The 18039-nt window shown below is 33.3% G+C and overlaps 2 protein-coding genes, 4 long non-coding RNA genes and 1 pseudogene across 7 annotated transcripts; 5 read left to right on the top strand and 2 right to left on the bottom strand.

Moving 5' to 3' along the window:
- Positions 1–191: 191 nt before the first annotated feature.
- AT2G02830 lies at positions 192–692 on the top strand (annotated as a pseudogene; the record flags this gene model as incomplete). The annotated part of the gene is made up of 1 exon: positions 192–692.
- Positions 693–2190: 1498 nt separating this feature from the next.
- Positions 2191–2808, top strand: AT2G04335. Its single transcript, NR_140002.1, has one exon. It is a non-coding gene; the product is annotated as an other RNA (long non-coding RNA).
- A 7847-nt stretch (positions 2809–10655) lies between these two features.
- On the bottom strand, positions 10656–11093 carry AT2G04345. Its single transcript, NR_140003.1, has one exon. It is a non-coding gene; the product is annotated as an other RNA (long non-coding RNA).
- On the top strand, positions 10748–11060 carry AT2G04355. Its single transcript, NR_140004.1, has one exon. It is a non-coding gene; the product is annotated as an other RNA (long non-coding RNA).
- A 1163-nt stretch (positions 11094–12256) lies between the features above and the next one.
- On the bottom strand, positions 12257–13111 carry AT2G02835 (nucleic acid/zinc ion-binding protein; the record flags this gene model as incomplete). Its single annotated transcript, NM_147235.1, has 4 exons — positions 12257–12368; positions 12522–12560; positions 12600–12995; positions 13062–13111. The coding sequence occupies 4 exons, from the start codon at positions 13109–13111 to the stop codon at positions 12257–12259; spliced, it is 597 nt and encodes a 198-aa protein (NP_671768.1).
- Positions 13112–13372: 261 nt separating this feature from the next.
- AT2G02840 (nucleic acid/zinc ion-binding protein) lies at positions 13373–14678 on the top strand. Its single transcript, NM_126339.2, has one exon. It carries the CDS (start codon positions 13453–13455, stop codon positions 13918–13920), a length of 468 nt encoding a protein of 155 aa, NP_178387.1. The 5' UTR covers positions 13373–13452; the 3' UTR covers positions 13921–14678.
- A 594-nt stretch (positions 14679–15272) lies between these two features.
- Positions 15273–15906, top strand: AT2G04365. Its single transcript, NR_140005.1, has 2 exons — positions 15273–15479; positions 15574–15906. It is a non-coding gene; the product is annotated as an other RNA (long non-coding RNA).
- Positions 15907–18039: the final 2133 nt, after the last annotated feature.

Here is an 18039-nt window from a genome sequence, read left to right on the forward strand (position 1 = left end):
GTTTGGTTTATGATAAACCATAAATGATTTGGTAATTGTAATCTCGTATTAATAAACAGGATCTTGGTTCTCATTCTATGAAACGAATGTAATCAGAACAACATTCATTAATGAGAATAACAGAATTTCTTGATTCTCTCTCTAACAAACTTTCTTCTAACATGGTATCAGAGCCAAGTTAGAAGAAATTTGTTACAGAGAGAATCAAGCTTTGCTAGTTACTCCAAGTTTAAACAGATGCAGATTGGGCATCTCGTCTTGATTATAGACGATCTACATCTGGATTTTGTATGTTCTTGGGGACCTCTTTTATCTCCTAGAAATACAAAAAGCAACAAACTGCATCACATTCATCTGCAGAATCATAATACAGAGTAATGGAGTTTGTTGTTCGAGAAGTAGCTTGGCTTGTAAACTTGTTAAAGGAGTTTCATGCGCCTCAAACGAAATATGTGGCTTTCTTTTGCGACTCAACGGCTGCGATTCACATCACCAATAATGATATTTTCTATGAACGCACAAAGCACGTTGAGCTAGACCGCCACATTGTTCGTGACAAAGTAATAAGCGGTTTGATCAAGACCTTACATGTCAAGATTGATCAACAGCTTATTCATGTCTTCACAAAACTTTTATTCCCTACTCAGTTTATTAGTAAGATGTCACTTAAATCGATTTACTTGTCATCTTGAAGGAGGATATTAGAGTTTGGTTTATGATAAACCATAAATAATTTGGTAATTGTAATCTAGTATTGATAAACCAGAGTAAACCGCATCATAGAATTCTCATTGTATAAAATGAATGTAAACAACATTCATTAATGAGAATAACATATTTCTTGATTCTCTCTCTAACAAACTTTTTTCTAACATGATCTTTAAACGATATAAATATTTAAAATATTATCTTTTTTACTCTCATTAAATGTTTAGTTTGTCTTAAACTTTATCCCTCATTTGAAATTTATAAAATAGTTTGAATTAATTTGATTCAATTATAGCTTTCTTTCACAATAAACATCTATTTTAGTGATTTTTCTTTAGACATTTAAATTGTTTTCGTTTTGTCTCGATTTTTTAATGTACAACTATTCATATATATCAGTTACCACTTCAAACTAAGATAAAATTTGGGTTTGATCGAGTATCTTTTTAAAAGCCTGAAATAAATATATGAAATAAGTAATTAAAATTTGGATATGAACAATTATTGCAAAGAGATTTGACAATGTTGTTGTTGTTGTTTTGTTAAAAGAGTATACGACAATTTACGTGACTCAACCATCGACCATTCCTTTTGGTTTCAATTCTTTGGGGCCTTACTTTTTTTTCCTATATATTTTTTAGAAAATTACAACTATAATTTTGAAAGTTAAAACAATCATGCAATATGAGCTGCTTTCAGTTAAAATTTAACCAATCTATAACTTACTTTTGGCGACCATTGTTAAAACAAATCGAGAGAATAATATTTTTTTTCTTGGACTTATGTTAGTATGGGTAATCTCATGGGATAAGATAATTAGTTATTTAATTAGTCTAGTTTGGTACTTTGGTTAAAACTAAAACATAGAGTAGTAATTAAAAAATTAGTTGGGGATTAGTTCAAAGTTTGACCGGAAGGTTTGGAGTGCACGTGAGACGTGAGCGCGTGATGTAATGTTTTGAGATTCAGTCATAACGGAATTTAGACAGCGAAGGACTCTGACAAATCACAGTTCCATATTCTACTGTGTATGTATTAATAATATTTACTTCTTATCTCAAATAATAAAAATTAGTTGGGGATTAGTATCCATTTTTCCATATTATTTCTTTCTCTTTTTTTTTGTATATGTGAAATGAAAAAGGTTATCTTGCCTAGGCCTATAATTTAATTTGTAGAAATAAATTAAAATATAAAACTATAACTATTGTTGTAGAAACATATAATATAAAGTATTTTAACCAAAAATACATACAATATAAAGAAAAAATAGGTGAGATTTTCGTACATGACTAGTTGACTACATTATTTAAAATCTCTGGTATTAAAAAAATGTTTTGAAGGATATTTTAAATCATTAATTTAGTTCGAAGGCTTTTTATTTTCAACTAATTTTAAGTTTAATATAATTGTAAGTTTAATATGATATGCTACTCTATTTTGTATGCTACTTGAAAATGGTGGATACATTTGGTGGAATTTATGATGTAAGCATGCCACGTGAGACATCGTCCTACATGTATAAAGCACGCGTACATATACGATATGTGTATTTTTCTTTTTCGATCTTCTGTGTATGTATTTTTCAAGTATATATTTTTAGTTTTTTAGTGTATAGTATTTATTAAATACGATACCAATTATTCCGCATGCATTTCCACCAATTTCACTTCAACTATTAAGAACCCGCGATTAATGTCTCTTTCCTGGTCACAGTAGAATTATACAAAGAGCCTTCCGCCAAAACGTTGGACTCGTTCCACCGTAACGATATTGAAACCGTAAAGTCATTGCTCGTGTTCTTTTTTCTGGACATAAATCATATTTATTCACCAAGTTTTTGAAATATGTTAGAGAAGATAAATAGATCATCTTTTTACAAGATACAGAATATTATCGGAATGACATGTCGAGGAATGAGATAAGTGAACTATTATCGGTGATCTTTGCTTAAACAATTGATGATGATCGGTCTCTTCGATATATGAACAATAGAACTACAGAATATTATTGGAATAAATAAAATATCGAAAATATTGAAACTGCATTTCGTGATAACAAAATACTATACTAAAGATCTCGGTTATTATCATTTTTCACTTCTTTTACCTATATTTTTTAAAAATGCATCATATCTATATCGAATCAGTTTTAAGAAAACATAAATACATAAACATTTGATCAATATTGTGGATAGTAAAAAGTAGGGTAATCACTTTTTTTTTAGATGTTGTGAATGGTATATCATTAATCACTGTTGTATCTCAATGGTTTTAAGTATGCAATGGAAGTAAAAGAAGGTCGGTGAACTGATGAGAAAGGCCCACAAGCAGCCACAAAAAGGCCAACTCTATGATATAAAATGGAACCCAATGCAAAAGTTTACTCTTTTCTCTTCTCATTTTATCAAATATTTTTTTTGTTAAAGTATCAAAAAAAAGGAAATTACACTAAAGTTTACATTTTTCGTTCTTTTCTATCTGCCAACAAAGTTTTAGTCTTTACAATATTCGTTCCCCCTTTCGAAATAGAATAAATTATGAATTTGTTATCTTTTAGATGGTATTTTCGGATTTTGTTCTTTTTGAATACTTTGTGATTTTTTTTTTTAGGTTATAGAAATATGATCTAACATGCGTTTTATTTGTTATGTTTCAGTTTAGTCGATTGCAGTTGTTTTTATAGTTTAGTACATATTTTTGCCAAAAAAAATCCTAAATACGTATAGTTTTAAGAGTTGAGAAATGGCAAATCCATAAGATTTTAGTATAAGTAGCAATTTCAAAACATTTTGATGAAAAAGGAAAAATCAAAAATAATTCCTTCGAAATATACATATATTTTCTATTTTAAAACTTTTATAAAAAGTAAATGGATTTACGTGATCAAAAAATTGGAAATAAATATCTGCTGTATGTCGAAATTTCTCTCTTTTACTATGTGTAGAAGAAATTCATCAACTAATTAAGTATGATATACTATATTGTACGAAATCTCAGATTATCTAAGTTTAAATTTGTCAATTCAGTATTGAAAATAATTAATGTCTTTTCATTTTTTTTATGAAAATAAAAAATAAAGAACTAATGAAAAATAATATACAAAACCAGTTAACAATTAATAATATATTATTATTACTTAAGTATGAAATAAAAATTAAAGACAATGAACATCCAAAACAATTATTTATCACTACTTCAAATTTTCTTTATAACTACTTAAAATTTAGAACTACTTAATATTTATAACTACTTAACATCCATAACTCTATTTATAAGTACTTAAAATTTTATTTTGAAAAATTAAAAATGTTAGAAAGGAAAAAGGATTCCCTCCATAACATGGGTCGTTCTCAATTCTTTATGCCTCACAAATTTGTCATATTGTGGAATTTGGGCTCTACTTTGAAAGAGATTGAACATTTTTCTCATCATTTCTACATAATATTCTCATTGGATAAATTATTGGTAGCCTCCTATTTTCTAAACCTATAATGCAACTTTACCAACACCAACTACATATACATGTTCTTCTTTTTTCTATCAGTCAATTATATTTGACAATTTTGACATCATATACTTTGGGGTTTTCATAGCAAAGTATCTACATTCATAATATTAATAGTTTGTATGCCATAACATTAAGTCTTACTCTTACGACATGTTTTCCACCAAATAACCAAACTATAACAACCATAGCATATTAACTAATCTACTAAAAGTAAAATTAATAAGTAAAATACATGGAATTTTAAAGTATGATGCATTAAATTGGAATTCAAGCTAAGACGTTAAGAAATTAAAACAGGACTTGTACTAGATTTATCTTTTTGTCAATATATCTAAACGATTGCATAGATAGATTTACAACACATTTCATGATTATGGTGGGTTTTATATTGATGATGGAAGGAGTTGAGAGATAAAATTGGAAATTTAAACGAAATGTGTAAAGAGATTGATTGATTGATTTTTTTTCTTTCAAGGCTTGGCCAACTCTTATGGACTTTGCAGCTAATTTTTTTTGACTAAACCCCTGACACTATTGCCTTATATATATTCATCCCCCACACATTTTTAAAAACACTTTACATATATACACTAAATAGGGTCGCATATTTATTGCTGTTTTCTAAAGAGTTTCATTCTCATCCCCAAAAAAAAGAAAGCAACACTATTTATGTATGGTCTACTTAGCATGCTTATCAAAGAAAAAGGAAGAAGAAAATGAATAGTGAGTCCACATTTTATTAACATTTACAATCAAAATATTTTGCAACGTAACAAAAAGAAAGATCAGAGATAGCTAAGAGCTTATGTGTATTGTGACAAGGAAATATTTTATCAAATCATTTAAAAAGAATAACATCAGTTTTATAGATCATATGTTTTATGATCGATGATATTCGACAAAACCCACTACAAGTAATCTTTAGGTTATTACTTTCTAGAAAAATATAGAAATACTTATCTGCATTAATATGATACAGCTAGTCCCATTGTTTTTATTTCTTAAGTTCCTCTAACTAAAAATCATTATATTTTAGATAATCACTTTCAACTATTCTATTGGTTTGATGAGGTAGTGGTCCAGTGAAGATGGTGGCAAAATTAGTGAGTAAAACGACTACTTAAAGTCTTAAACGACTATTAAAAAAGCTTAATCCATATATATTGAATGATTGGTTATGTAACAGAACTAATGTTAAGTGGGAAGTGGGAACTGTGGGTTTTGTTGTTGGAGGAATGGCCCAATTTCCAAAAGAGATTTATTGTTTTTTAATTCACTATTGTATTATATTAATGCTCAATAGAATGAAATATGTGTATGTGCTCTCTTTTCCTACATTCATCTTCTTTAACATGATCTCATCATGCCAAGCAGAGCGGCCTCTACTCCAATCAAGTAAAACCACGTGTCATCATGTTCCATTGTAGTCTCCACTTTAGCACAACCGAATTTAGAGAAATGTAAACAAGAAATTAAAAAGGTATTACGATTTTGATTAAATGGATTGGAATGGCCGTAAAATAGTGATAAAAAAAAACGTTTTTATGGCTTTTGAATACGTGTTCCTCTGATGATATAATGAAAATTAATCACAGTAAGTTAGATATTTTCTTAATTATATATAAACATAATTTGAATGGTTATGGTATTGGATGATTATGAAGCTCCACTAGCTCTTATTATTATGTATCTCAAATAATCAACTATTTCGTGAGAAACGTGAAACTTTATAAGAAGTTCAAAAGGATACAGTAATACGGTGGCTAAGTAATGATGATCATAGCCCATTAATCACTCTATACTAGGATTTCTATGTTCAAAATACGTATTAGTAAACTTGACATTATAATTAATTCGATAAGAATGTTGACAACAAAGAAAAGAAAAAAAATATATATGGATGCAACCAAAACTGGCCAAACATATGGTCATGTAAAATTGTTTATATCTTTAAAGTCTACATATACTTTTTACTTGGGAAAATATATCATTTATCAGAAAGTACGTATAAGGGTCACTTGAAAAACCAAGATTTAAACCCGGTGTTGGTGATTAGATTCGGAAACAAGGAGTTTACTTACACGCACATATTAAAAACTGGTACATGTAAATTTCATAGAGTCTTCAGGTCACCGATTCGGAAGACCTCACACATGCATAATGGCCTTCACCAAAATAATGAACATAAACATCGTCGCTCAAAGTCCCTATAAGTTCAATATGTTTATCAATACTTTCCAAATTTTCATGAAGACCTCACACATAATGGCCTTGTAGGTCATCGTCAAGATTTTTTCAATATGTTTGTCATTTAAGATCCTTCCCAGATGCATGTAACGAGAGGTGTTTCTAAGATTTTTGCACCTATAAGTTCCTCTCAAGCAGCCCCTTCTCAAACATTCCAACATTTTTTTTTGGCCTTTAGTTATTGACCACCTCTCTATCGATCCTATAAAGCTATATATCACAAAACGGTAAATCCTAAAAAACATTATGAACAATACTAGACCTCATACTTTAACTAGTGGAGTATATATGAACTCATATAGTTACATTGTTATTGTTTTACGTGTTTAATTCTGAATGGTAACAATAGTAACAACACAAATTACTATGTTACAAATCTGGATATGCTATGTAATACATATAGAGTGGAAAATAGAGTTGTGTTGTACTTGATATGTAAACAATTTAATAGTTATATATGAATATTTATGGATATACTGTATGTTAAAGTATAAAGGTGTTCTAGAAGAAAATAACTCAACCAATGTTTGTTTTCGGTCTTACTTTCTAATCAAATTTGATATCTTTTGACCAAAATATTAAATGGAATTTTTTATACACTCTAATCTACTACAGAAGGTTATATTTCTCTTGAATTTAGGTATTAGGCCGCTCCCTTATCATCATGAGTATGTCTTTTATTTTTTTCTACCCCATTCATTGACAAAGAAAAAACCGTTATTAAAAATCTACATATTAGAAAGATAACACTTCTTTTATTTAAATTTAAAATATAGTAATAACTCTTCAAAAAGCCAAAAAAAAAAAAAAACTATCATGCTAGCAAATAGCAATTTTGTTCCTATGAAAAACATGAAGATAAATCGGAAAATTCTTAAATCTGCCCCACGTGTGCAAAGAAAATAATTTGATCATTCTTAGAATCTGATTAAAAATGTCAAAATGGATATGTAGATGTTGAATTGCTTGGGATTCCTACAACCGTGTGGGCGCCTAACTTTAGAAACTTGAACCCGACTTTTCTAAAACCCTAACCTTTTTCTTTCTTTCTTTCTTTACTTATTTAGCTTTTAAAATATTCTTTCATGCACGCTCTCCCTACTCCCACAAGCTTCTAGGAATCCGATGCTTGTATTAGCCTTGCTAAATTAAACTTGGTTTTGGTTGATTGGGCCAATAGTATTACAATTTTAGATCCAATAATATTTGGCTGTGATCCAAGCGAGGAAGTTTGTGTATGGGTATTAATAAGGTTTCTAACAACTTAGATATTGAGTATAATTATATTTCTTGTATATATTAAAATATAAATTAACATTTTAAGGTATGTTTCATACTAATTTTAATAATCTTCAATATAGAAAATTGTAGGATTAAGAAAGAATAAAGAATAGGATATAGGAGTTTATGACATAAGTGCACAATTTAAGGTTTGGTTCTCACCTTGACACTTGACCAGAGTTTTTTCTTTGGAAATTGCGTTAGTAAATTGTCGAGGTATACAAAAAAAACACTATAGTATTTTATAATTTTGAAGTTAAACTATAAAACAAATTATCTTTACTTTAATTTTCACATATGCATGCATGCATTTGACGTACGAATATGTACATGACCGCACGTAATACAATACGTATAAAATTAGATAACAAAGATATGATAATAAAATTTAAGTGTATGTATGTACGTAGAAAATGTGGACATGCATGTGGCTTAAAGGTTTAAACCATGATATAATTCTGCAAGTATTTTATCTTTATCGAAAGTTGAGAGACATCTCTCTCTCTCTTTACAGTGACAATTTGTTAAATCAATCCTACATCATTTTGTTTTTTGCTAAGATCCCACCGCCCATCCACTCTATATACACACTAACACACACACACAGTGTTTAACATTTTACGGCATACTAGTAGTAAGTTGATCTAATACTTCATCAATAATACAATAGTTATCATATATTTCAGTTCATTCTCTGCTATAGGAATTAATTATACAGAGAAAATGATCGTTTGTTTGTTTTACAAAAAAGATAAGATGATATCGTTTGTTTTATATCTATTTCGGATTTGTCATTTGTGGATCGGTACCAACTTTTGTCGGTAGAAATTTTTAATAATTTGTGTGATGAAACATTTTTACTCTATAATATTTGTATGTTTTTGAACAACTAAAGAGAAAGAATAATGGTCAAAGTCATGGAACTGGAGAAGACTGCCTCAGATTTGGTGAGAATGTGTCAGACATCAAAGCAAAGGCTCGACTAAACTCTTTTTTTTTTTAATAGCTATATATATGACCTATCTACTTACTTCTTCATTCAACTATTTTTTATCATTAATTCTGTATCATATATATTGGAATCCAATGGAGTTTGAGGTCATCTTTAAATGGTTCAAACCTAACAGATTACAGATATGATCAACACAGCATATATAATGATCAAAATTAGTTTATGGTTTGAATGATAATAACGGGTTAGACGAACTGTTCGATCGGTTTAATGTTCTATTGACGAGTCGGATAACGATTTATGTTGTATCAATTTTTTTTTTATAAATCTATATGTTCTAGATATATAAAATACTTTTGTTGATATGAAAATTATTCATTATGTATGTACAAGATTAATCAAAGATATCATATAAATTAATATTATACACAAATTTATGGACAGCGATAATTAATTAGTTTTTTAAAGAAAATATTGATTTTGCTGGTATGATTGTTTTTTAAAGAAAAATATCATGGAGATTGAGTTTTATCTGATAGGATGATTGTTTTTTTTTTGGACAAACATCTGATGATTGTTATTTGTTAACATCAATTTTCACTGAAATCTGTAGTTTTTATTTCCTTTTTTAGATCTCAGAAGTGCGGCGATTACATCTGAAAAATCAGAAGAATTGGGTTGTATTTTTCATTTAGATAATGCTGCATCATAGTTTCATTAATATTGACTTATATAATATGAAATTATAATTATATTCACGGTTTTATTTTGCATTAGTTGTTTATATATATCATGGTTTTATTTGCCGTAGTTCTTTGTATTATCTATCCTACAGTAATTGTTTATATCTTTGGAATTTTTGAAAATCTGTCTTAAACTCTGAGTGTTTTTTCTTTAAAAAAAATTGTAATGAAATTGGATTTCTTCCTTAAATTAATGTTAATTTTGAATTGAAAAATTATTAAAAAAATTTATAGTGTGAGGTCGTACTCATTTGATATGCACAGAGCGTGTGACCCGAAGCTTGAATGGTGTGTTTTTGTAGTAGGACCAAACAATAACATAATTTATACTTTAAATATCTCTTTTGTTTCATTTAAGTTTGGCTGTCACATTATTGTCTGATTTATAATCATATACGACAATATCATTATTAGTTGCAGACTCTCGCAGGCATATATATTCATAAGAAGAAAAAGAAAATTATATAGCTAGTAACTGTCCAAAAAGAAGCAAGAAATTCTATAAGAAACTGCAATAAATAAGAGATATATCTATTTTAATAATACAAACAAAAACCATCATAAGTCATAACAATTAACAAGCTGAAAAAAAATAACAATGTAACAAGCTTAATTAATGGGCCAGTGAGCAATTGTAATGTCTGGGTTTATGTCACCACAAAGCCCAAATCCAAGTTCAGTTTACATATATGACATTTAGGCCCAATGACATTAACTACATGGACTTGTTTTGGATATCATATGACTGACTACATTGTAGCTTAAAATTTCTTTCAGAAAACTGAAAATTTAGAAATGATAATTTAGGATATTATTTTATGATCTACGAATGTTTTTGACATCTTGCAATGTACAGATATGAAGTTTGAAGTAATACATTTTTATGCAATTATGCTCGACGAATTTACCTCTACACATTTTCTCAACACTAACAAACATATTAGTATCCCATTTTTTCGTTTTTGTCAACAACTTTTACAACCAAAACGGTTCTCTGAATTACAAATCTGAACCAAGTTTTATATAAAGTTAAACAAAATCTTTCAATTTATGTGAAAACAGTAATCAGGTTATTTACATGACTCGGTTTTAAAGGCGTGTGTGAACTGTATAAAATCTTTGAGTCCTCCAACTTTTCTTGATCCTAACATTTTGTTTGCAAACTGAAAAACTATAAATGAAAAGAAAACTACAAAAATCAGGTTTGCTTAAAGAGGAAGAAGCTAAACACATCACGTGTAGAAATGCTGACATGTGTAGATTTTCTTACATAATTAAACTTTCACTTATATATTTTTTTCATTTTTATGGTTTATTTATAGGGGCATTAGATCGGTTAGAGAAAGCACGAGGTGGTCTGGACGAATCAAATCGTGGTAAGTGTCATTCCACGGGAGCTCCGAACACTAATTAGCCTCCGATTGGTTCCTTCCTTTTTTTAGTTAAACATCATCCAAAAGTGGATAAGCACGACCTTAAATAATGAACGGAATGTGGATAACCTTTGGCCCTAACCTACGATCTGTCACCGGACCGCAAGAACATTGAGACGGCATTCTCCGTCACCAATATCTCAAGAGGTCGTGACACAACTTAAGGCTTTCTAAGGACTATAATATATTTCGCGCCAGAATAAATCGAGCAGGCCAATTATCATTACTTATCCGCATTGTCCGATTAATCCACGATCTACACGATCCATTCTCATATCGGACTGTTCCAAATGGATTTCCCTCAACCTTCTAAGTTTTTCCCGACCTTCTAAGGTTTCCTAGACCAACACTAAAGTTTCATTAAGCTACACTAGTTCTTAGAGCTAACCTAATGGTTTTGGGGTTTACCGGCAGTCGCATCGTACATAAGCTCGGCCCGACTGATGGAGAGTCATTCCTTTACATGTGGACTTGATCATATCTAATGCTCCTTACCCATGATTTACCACACTAATTGGCCGGACTGATCTTGCCTTGCATTGGCTTGATCTTGCATTTTATCCGACAGAATGCACGTCCGGCCGTCCAGGTCATAGTCAAGGTCAGGGGCATTACATTCTTCCCCCCTTAAAATTATTCGTCCTTGAATTCTAAGGATTAAGGGAGTAATTAGCCTTAAGAAAAACTGATTTCTTCGTTGGCTTCATAAAGCTTCTTATACTAAGGATCTCGTTTTGGGTAACAGGTCTTTTTGTAGGTATGGTCTCCACCATTATTTCTTGCAACCTCTTCCTCTACTTTTAGGAAGTTGATACAAGCCTTTAAACTAACAGACTCCACCTCTCTCTTTTCTTTGTATGTAAATTTTTTTTAGCGTCACCTCATACGGTTAGCTAACGACTTTAAATTCTCGGCTTCCTAGTACTACTAGGCTTGGTCTATGATCCTAAGGTTCCATCCTAACTTTTATGGTTCTTTCCTAACTCTTTTGAAATGGTCTTCCCGTTTTCTAGACTTTCTAATTCCTTTGGGCAAGGCTCCTAGGATTTGATACTTGGTTAAGTACGAAACGAAACACACACACACAAACGCATTAATAACTTGAAAGTAAATTAAGCAATCACACAAAAGAACATTAGCATAAACATAATAAAACATAGCATAAGTTAACAACCATAAGGGAAAAAGGTGGTTTTGGCTATCGTACACACACACTTATTCAAGCCTACAGACATCATCAAAACGATATCACAATGTAACCGAAGATTACTATTGGCTCTCCTATAGCCATCGCTATACATCAAAAAATGAGGTTAGTTTCCTAATATTTACTAAGGTTAGGACTCCTAAGGGAATCACAATAACCTTAAACTACACTTGGATCAGGTACAACCAAGAAAAAGATCATCATCGGTGTCGGGAATCGCTGGGGATGATGGACCAGCTGCGTGAGACGGGGGAGTACGGATTGGTGCAAGAATCTGAGCATCATCTCTCAACAGCATACATGTAGCAGCGTAGTGTCCGTACTCACAACAGTAGAGACAGATAATGGTCATGGGCATGTACTCTGTATAGAACTCACAATCCTGCGGGTAATGTCCATCTTCGCCATATATAAAGCAGTATGGTATCTGAATACCTTACCTGGTGCCGTCACCAACTATCGAAATAGTGTTAGCCCTCCTGTCAACCGCAAAATGGAGTATGGGGGACGTGCCCTACCATAACAGTGCAAAAGGGCTATCAGGAGAACGAAGGACAGCCTCCGGGATGTATGGAGAAATCAGTGAATCCTCATATTCCTCCGGGTCTGACTCATAGGATATCGGTGAATACGAGGTAAGAGTAAAGGATGGCATGGTAGGACTGCCCGAGGAATCACTCACATAATCATAGACCATCACGATCTCATGTTCCTTCAGGGCCAGCTTCTGCTCCACCGTCCTCACTGCCATGATCACACAATCATCCTGACTATTGATCATTATCCCATCCCCTATCTGTACATCCTCCCGGATAATCCGCTCAGGCATAACGGCTATCCCTACAAGGCCATCATCAGTAACCGTAGCGCTCGATCCTATCTTTGATACAACTCGGGAACACTCAGCCACATCTCTTCACACACACCTACCCCTAACTCTCTCACGGAGGTCATATCATCTGGACGGCAGATCCAAGGACCGTCCCTCCTCTTCCACAGACTCCGTACCACGAGATCTCTTCAGCGGCATACTATAATACAAACAAAAAGGTTAAGATACAATAATACAAACAAAAGGGTAAGCCTTTTGTTTGTATTATTGTGTTAGTATTATGGTGTTACCCATTTGTTTGTATTATTGTATCTTAACCTTTTTGTTTGTATTATAATATGCCGCTGAAGAGATCTCGTGGTAGGGAGTCTGTGGAGGAGGAGGGACGGTCCTTGGATCTGCCGTCCAGATGATATGACCTCCGTGAGAGAGTTAGGGGTAGGTGTATGAGGAGAGATGTGGCTGAGTGTTCTCGAGTTGTATCAAAGATAGGATCGAGCGCTACGGTTACTGATGTTGGCCTTGTAGGGATAGCCATTATGCCGGAGAGGATTATTCGGGAGGATGTAAAGATAGGGGATGGGATGATGATCGATTCGGATAGTCAGGATGATTGTGTGACCAAGGCAGTGAGAACGGTGGAGCAGAAGCTGACTACGGAGGAACATGAGATTGTGATGGTCTATGATTATGTGAGTGGTTCCTCAGGCAGTTCTAGCACGCCATCCTTTACTCTTACTCCGTATTCACCGATATCCTATGAGTCAGATCAGGAGGATTATGAGGATCCACCGATTTCTCCATACATTTCGGAGGCTGTCGTTCATTCTCCCGATAGCACTTTTGCACTGTTATGGGAGGGCACGTCCCCCATACTCCATTTTGCGGCTGACATGAGGGCTGACGCTATTCCGTCAGTTGGTGACGGCACCACGTCAGGTATACATATACCATACTGCTTTATATATGGCGAAGATGGACGTTACCCGCAGGATTGTCGGTTCTAGACAGAGTACATGTCCATGACCGTTGTCTGTCTCTATTGTTGTGAGTACGGACACTATGCTGCTACATGTATGTTGTTGAGAGATTATGCTCAGATTCCTGCACCAACCCATAGTCCCCCGTCTCACGCAATTAGTCCATCATCCCCACCGATTCCCGCTACCAATGATGATCTTTTCTTGGATGTACCTGTTCCAGGTGTAGTTTAGGGTTACCGTGATTCCCTTAGGAGTCCTAACTTTAGTAAATATTAGGAAACTAACCCCTTTTTTGATGTATAGCGGCGGCTACAGGAGAGCCAATAGTAACCTTCGTTACAATGTGATATCTTTTTGATGATGTCTGTAGGCTTGAATAAGTGGGTGTGTACGATAGTCAAAACCACCTCTTTTCCACTTATGGTTGTTAACTTTTGTTATGTTATATTATGTTTATACAAATGTTGTTTTGTGTGATTGCTTGATTTACTTTCAAGTTATTAATGCGTTTATATGTGTTTGTTTCGTTTCGTACTTAACCAAGTATCAAATCCTTGAAGCCTTGCCCAAAGAAGTTAGAAAGTCTAGAAAACGGGAAGACCATTTCAAAAGAGTTAGGAAAGAACCATAAAAGTTAGGATGGAACCTTAGGATTCGTAGACCAAACCTAGTAGTATTAGGAAGCCGAGAAGTTAAAGTCGTTAGCTAACCGTATGAGGTGACGCTAAAAAAAAGTTTTCACAAACAAAGAAAAGAGAGAGATGGAGTCTGTTAGTTTAAAGGCTTGTATCAACTTCCTGAAAGTAGAGGAAGAGGTTGCAAGAAATAATGGTGGAGACCATACCTACAAAAAGACCTGTTACCCAAAACGAGATCCTTAGTATAAGAAGCTTCATGAAGCCAACGAAGAAATCAATTTTTCTTGGAGGCTAGTTACTCCCTTAGTCCTTAGAATTCGAGGACGAATTATTTTAAGGGGGGAAGAATGTAATGCCCCTGACCTTGACTATGACCCGGACGGCCGGACGTGCATTTTGTCGGATAAAATGCAAGATCAAGCCAAGGCAAGGCAAGATCAGTCCAGCCAATTAGTGTGGTAAGTCATGAGTAAGGAGCATTAGATAGGATCAAGTCCACAGGTAAAGGAATGACTCTCCATCAGTTGGGCCAAGCTTAGCTACGATGCGACTGTCGGTAAACCCCTAAACCATTAGGTTAGTCTTAAGAACTAGTGTAGCTTAAGGAAACCTTAGTTTTGGTCTAGGAAACCTTAAAAGGTCGGGGAAAACTTAGAAGGTCGAGGGAAAGTTAATTTGGGACAGTCCGATATGAGAATGGGTCGTGTATGATCGAGAGATTTATCGGACAATGCAGATAAGTGACGATAACTGGCCTGCTCGGTTAATTCTGGCATGTAATGTATTATAGTCCTTAGAAACCCTTGACTTGTGTCACGTACCCTCTTGAGATATTAGTGACGGAGAATGCCGTCTCAATGTTCTTGCGATCCGGTGACAGATCGTAGGATCCTCCGAAATGAGAGAATGGATGGCAAGGATTGAATCGCGGCTCAAGCTTATCCGTTAGGGCCGATGCTTATCCACATTCCGATCATCTTTATCCTTTTAAGGTCGTTTTTATCCACTTTTGGATGATGTTTATCCGAAAAAATAGAAAGAACCAATCGGTGGCCGATTTGTGTCCCGGAGCACCCGTGGGACGACACTTGCCGCGATTTGATTCGGCCGGGCCACCTCATGCTTTCCCTAGCCGACCTAACGCCCATATATATACCCCCTCTGCTCATTTGTTCCTTGGGCCAAAAAAAACTCGTTAGAAAAGCTTAGTTCGCGGGTGAAACCTTCAGAAGCCTAAACCGCTAGGGAAATCCAAGTGAGTCTCAAGTCACGTGAAGTAGCACGTGAATAGGATATTTTCTTCATTTATTTCCCTAATCTAGCTTAGGAGGTTAATTATAATTACTTAGCCTAATTGTTTGCTTAATCCTAGATTAAGATAGTTAATTAGATTTAGTAATTGTTAATTATGATTAGTAATGGCTAATTAGGATTAGTATTTACTAAGCATGATTAGTGTTAGTTAAACTATGATTAGCGGGACTAATCGTGATTATTAGTATTTAAGTACGATTAGTTGTTTGATTAGTAGAATTTATCATGTAGGATCGAATGCATGATATTTCATGAGTTTATTGTCATGTTAGTTAGTCAACTAGCATTAGCCGAATCTTGTTATCCCATATATATGATGTGCGTCGCGTGTAACTCCTTCCGTTATGGCATACAAAGGCTCCAGACTGGTTCGCTACCGACCGGGCGCTACATGACGATGTAGTATAAGGAATAGCAATTTTCTTTAGACTTTGTGTCTAGGAGTGTGTAGGCCATTGCCTCGGGATAGCATGGTTTCGTAGAAGGCCTTACCTAAGTTATCGGAAGCATGCTTGCATTAGTTTTCCGTTGCATATTAGGAATTCGAGTCTGCATGTATTATGCATTGTGCATATTAGGAATTCGAGTCTGCATGTATTATGCATTGTGCATAATGTTTTACTTGTATTGTATGTTGCGTGTTATCTTTGATTATGTGTTGCTTGTATTACTCGTATCTGTTTATGTTAAGTCGTAGTATTATTACGTGTTGATTGCTGCTTAGGGGTAAGGGTAGTAGGTTAACTCTGTCTAGATCCGAGGTTCACTAAGTAATGCTAGATTACTTATAACGCTACTTATTTTGCAGAAAATCTTAGTTGGCCAGCCTTGTAAAGGGCGCAAATGACTTAGGACGAACCAATGTAGGTTTTATGGCTTTTTGCAAATACTTACTAAGTATATTATGTATGGTTTTCAAAGAGGATCCGAAAACTATATGCGATTTGGTACCCATTTTCCGTACGATATATATGTAATAAGACTCGAATTTCTAAAAGTTAAATGGTTAGACCAACTGATATTAGTCTTGTCCGACTTACACAATTCGCATTCGCGGTACGGGTTGAAAAAACTTAGGCCACAGACGGGAGGCTAGACACTTGCGGTGGTACGACTCAGGCAAACGAATTTGTTTCGGAAACCTGGGTTTGGCCGACTGTGGACGTCTATCGTGACGCTCCAATTTCGTCTATCTTTATATAACGGGATAGAGATGTTACAAGGTGGTATGACAAAACTTTCATTTCGAACAAATAAATATGTTTTTTTCTTCTAAGAGTAACATTGGATTTTTTTTATTTTTTTTTGAGATTCAGTGTATGAATCTGTAAACATTTTATAGTTCGGATTTATTTGTTACCAATAAATTAATTTGGGTTTTGTTCCGGAAAAAAAAAAGTTGAGGTTTTTTCTATATCTACATATACATTTTTGCAGCCACTTTGTAAAATAAATCCTGGAGTTGGGACTTATTTACAGTGGCTGCCACTGGCATTTAATTAATTGTATTAATTTTTGGTAAGATGTTCTCTGACCAGCTCCATTCGTTCGAAACTTTCAAAGATTTGGGCCATTTGATTTTAATACGTGTTGTGATTTTCATATCACTCTTTTGGGCCAAACGGTACACCGCTATTGGGCTTCAAAATAAAACTTCCCAACGACTAAATTATTTGCGGCTACGAACACATATTTTAAACGAATCAACCCTATTAAATACTAACGTGTATAGCACATTTGTCGAATCCCTTAAAATGTGCAAAATATTCCTTAGCTATTCACTCAAACAAAAAAAGTTATATGTAGATCCCTTAAAATGAGCAAACACACAACAAAAACATTTCTAATCTATTCACTAAATCTTAATTTTCCAAAATTTGAACTAGAGTTTCTGAAATTATTTAAAACAAAATATGCAAAAAAAAATCGGTGGTATCGTAAAATCCCTTAAAATGAGCCTAGATTTTGGCAACTATTTAAAACAAAAATTTGTTTGACAAATCAAAATAAAATTGCAATCTGGTAAAATATTTATTTTAATTATATATTTAAATTAGCGATGTGCCGCAGGTTTTTTTTACGGGACAGTTTTGGCGGGACGGGTTTGGCAGGACGTTACTTAATAACAATTGTAAACTATAAAATAAAAATATTTTATAGATAGATATTATTTACAAACTTTTATATATAC

This window comes from Arabidopsis thaliana, chromosome 2, assembly GCF_000001735.4.
Source record: "Arabidopsis thaliana chromosome 2, partial sequence".
NCBI lineage: Eukaryota > Viridiplantae > Streptophyta > Magnoliopsida > Brassicales > Brassicaceae > Arabidopsis > Arabidopsis thaliana.

Coding starts and splice junctions, on each gene's coding strand:
- AT2G02840 (NM_126339.2), top strand. CDS start 13,453: ATGCCGGAGAGGATTATTCGGGAGGATGTAAAGATAGGGGATGGGATG.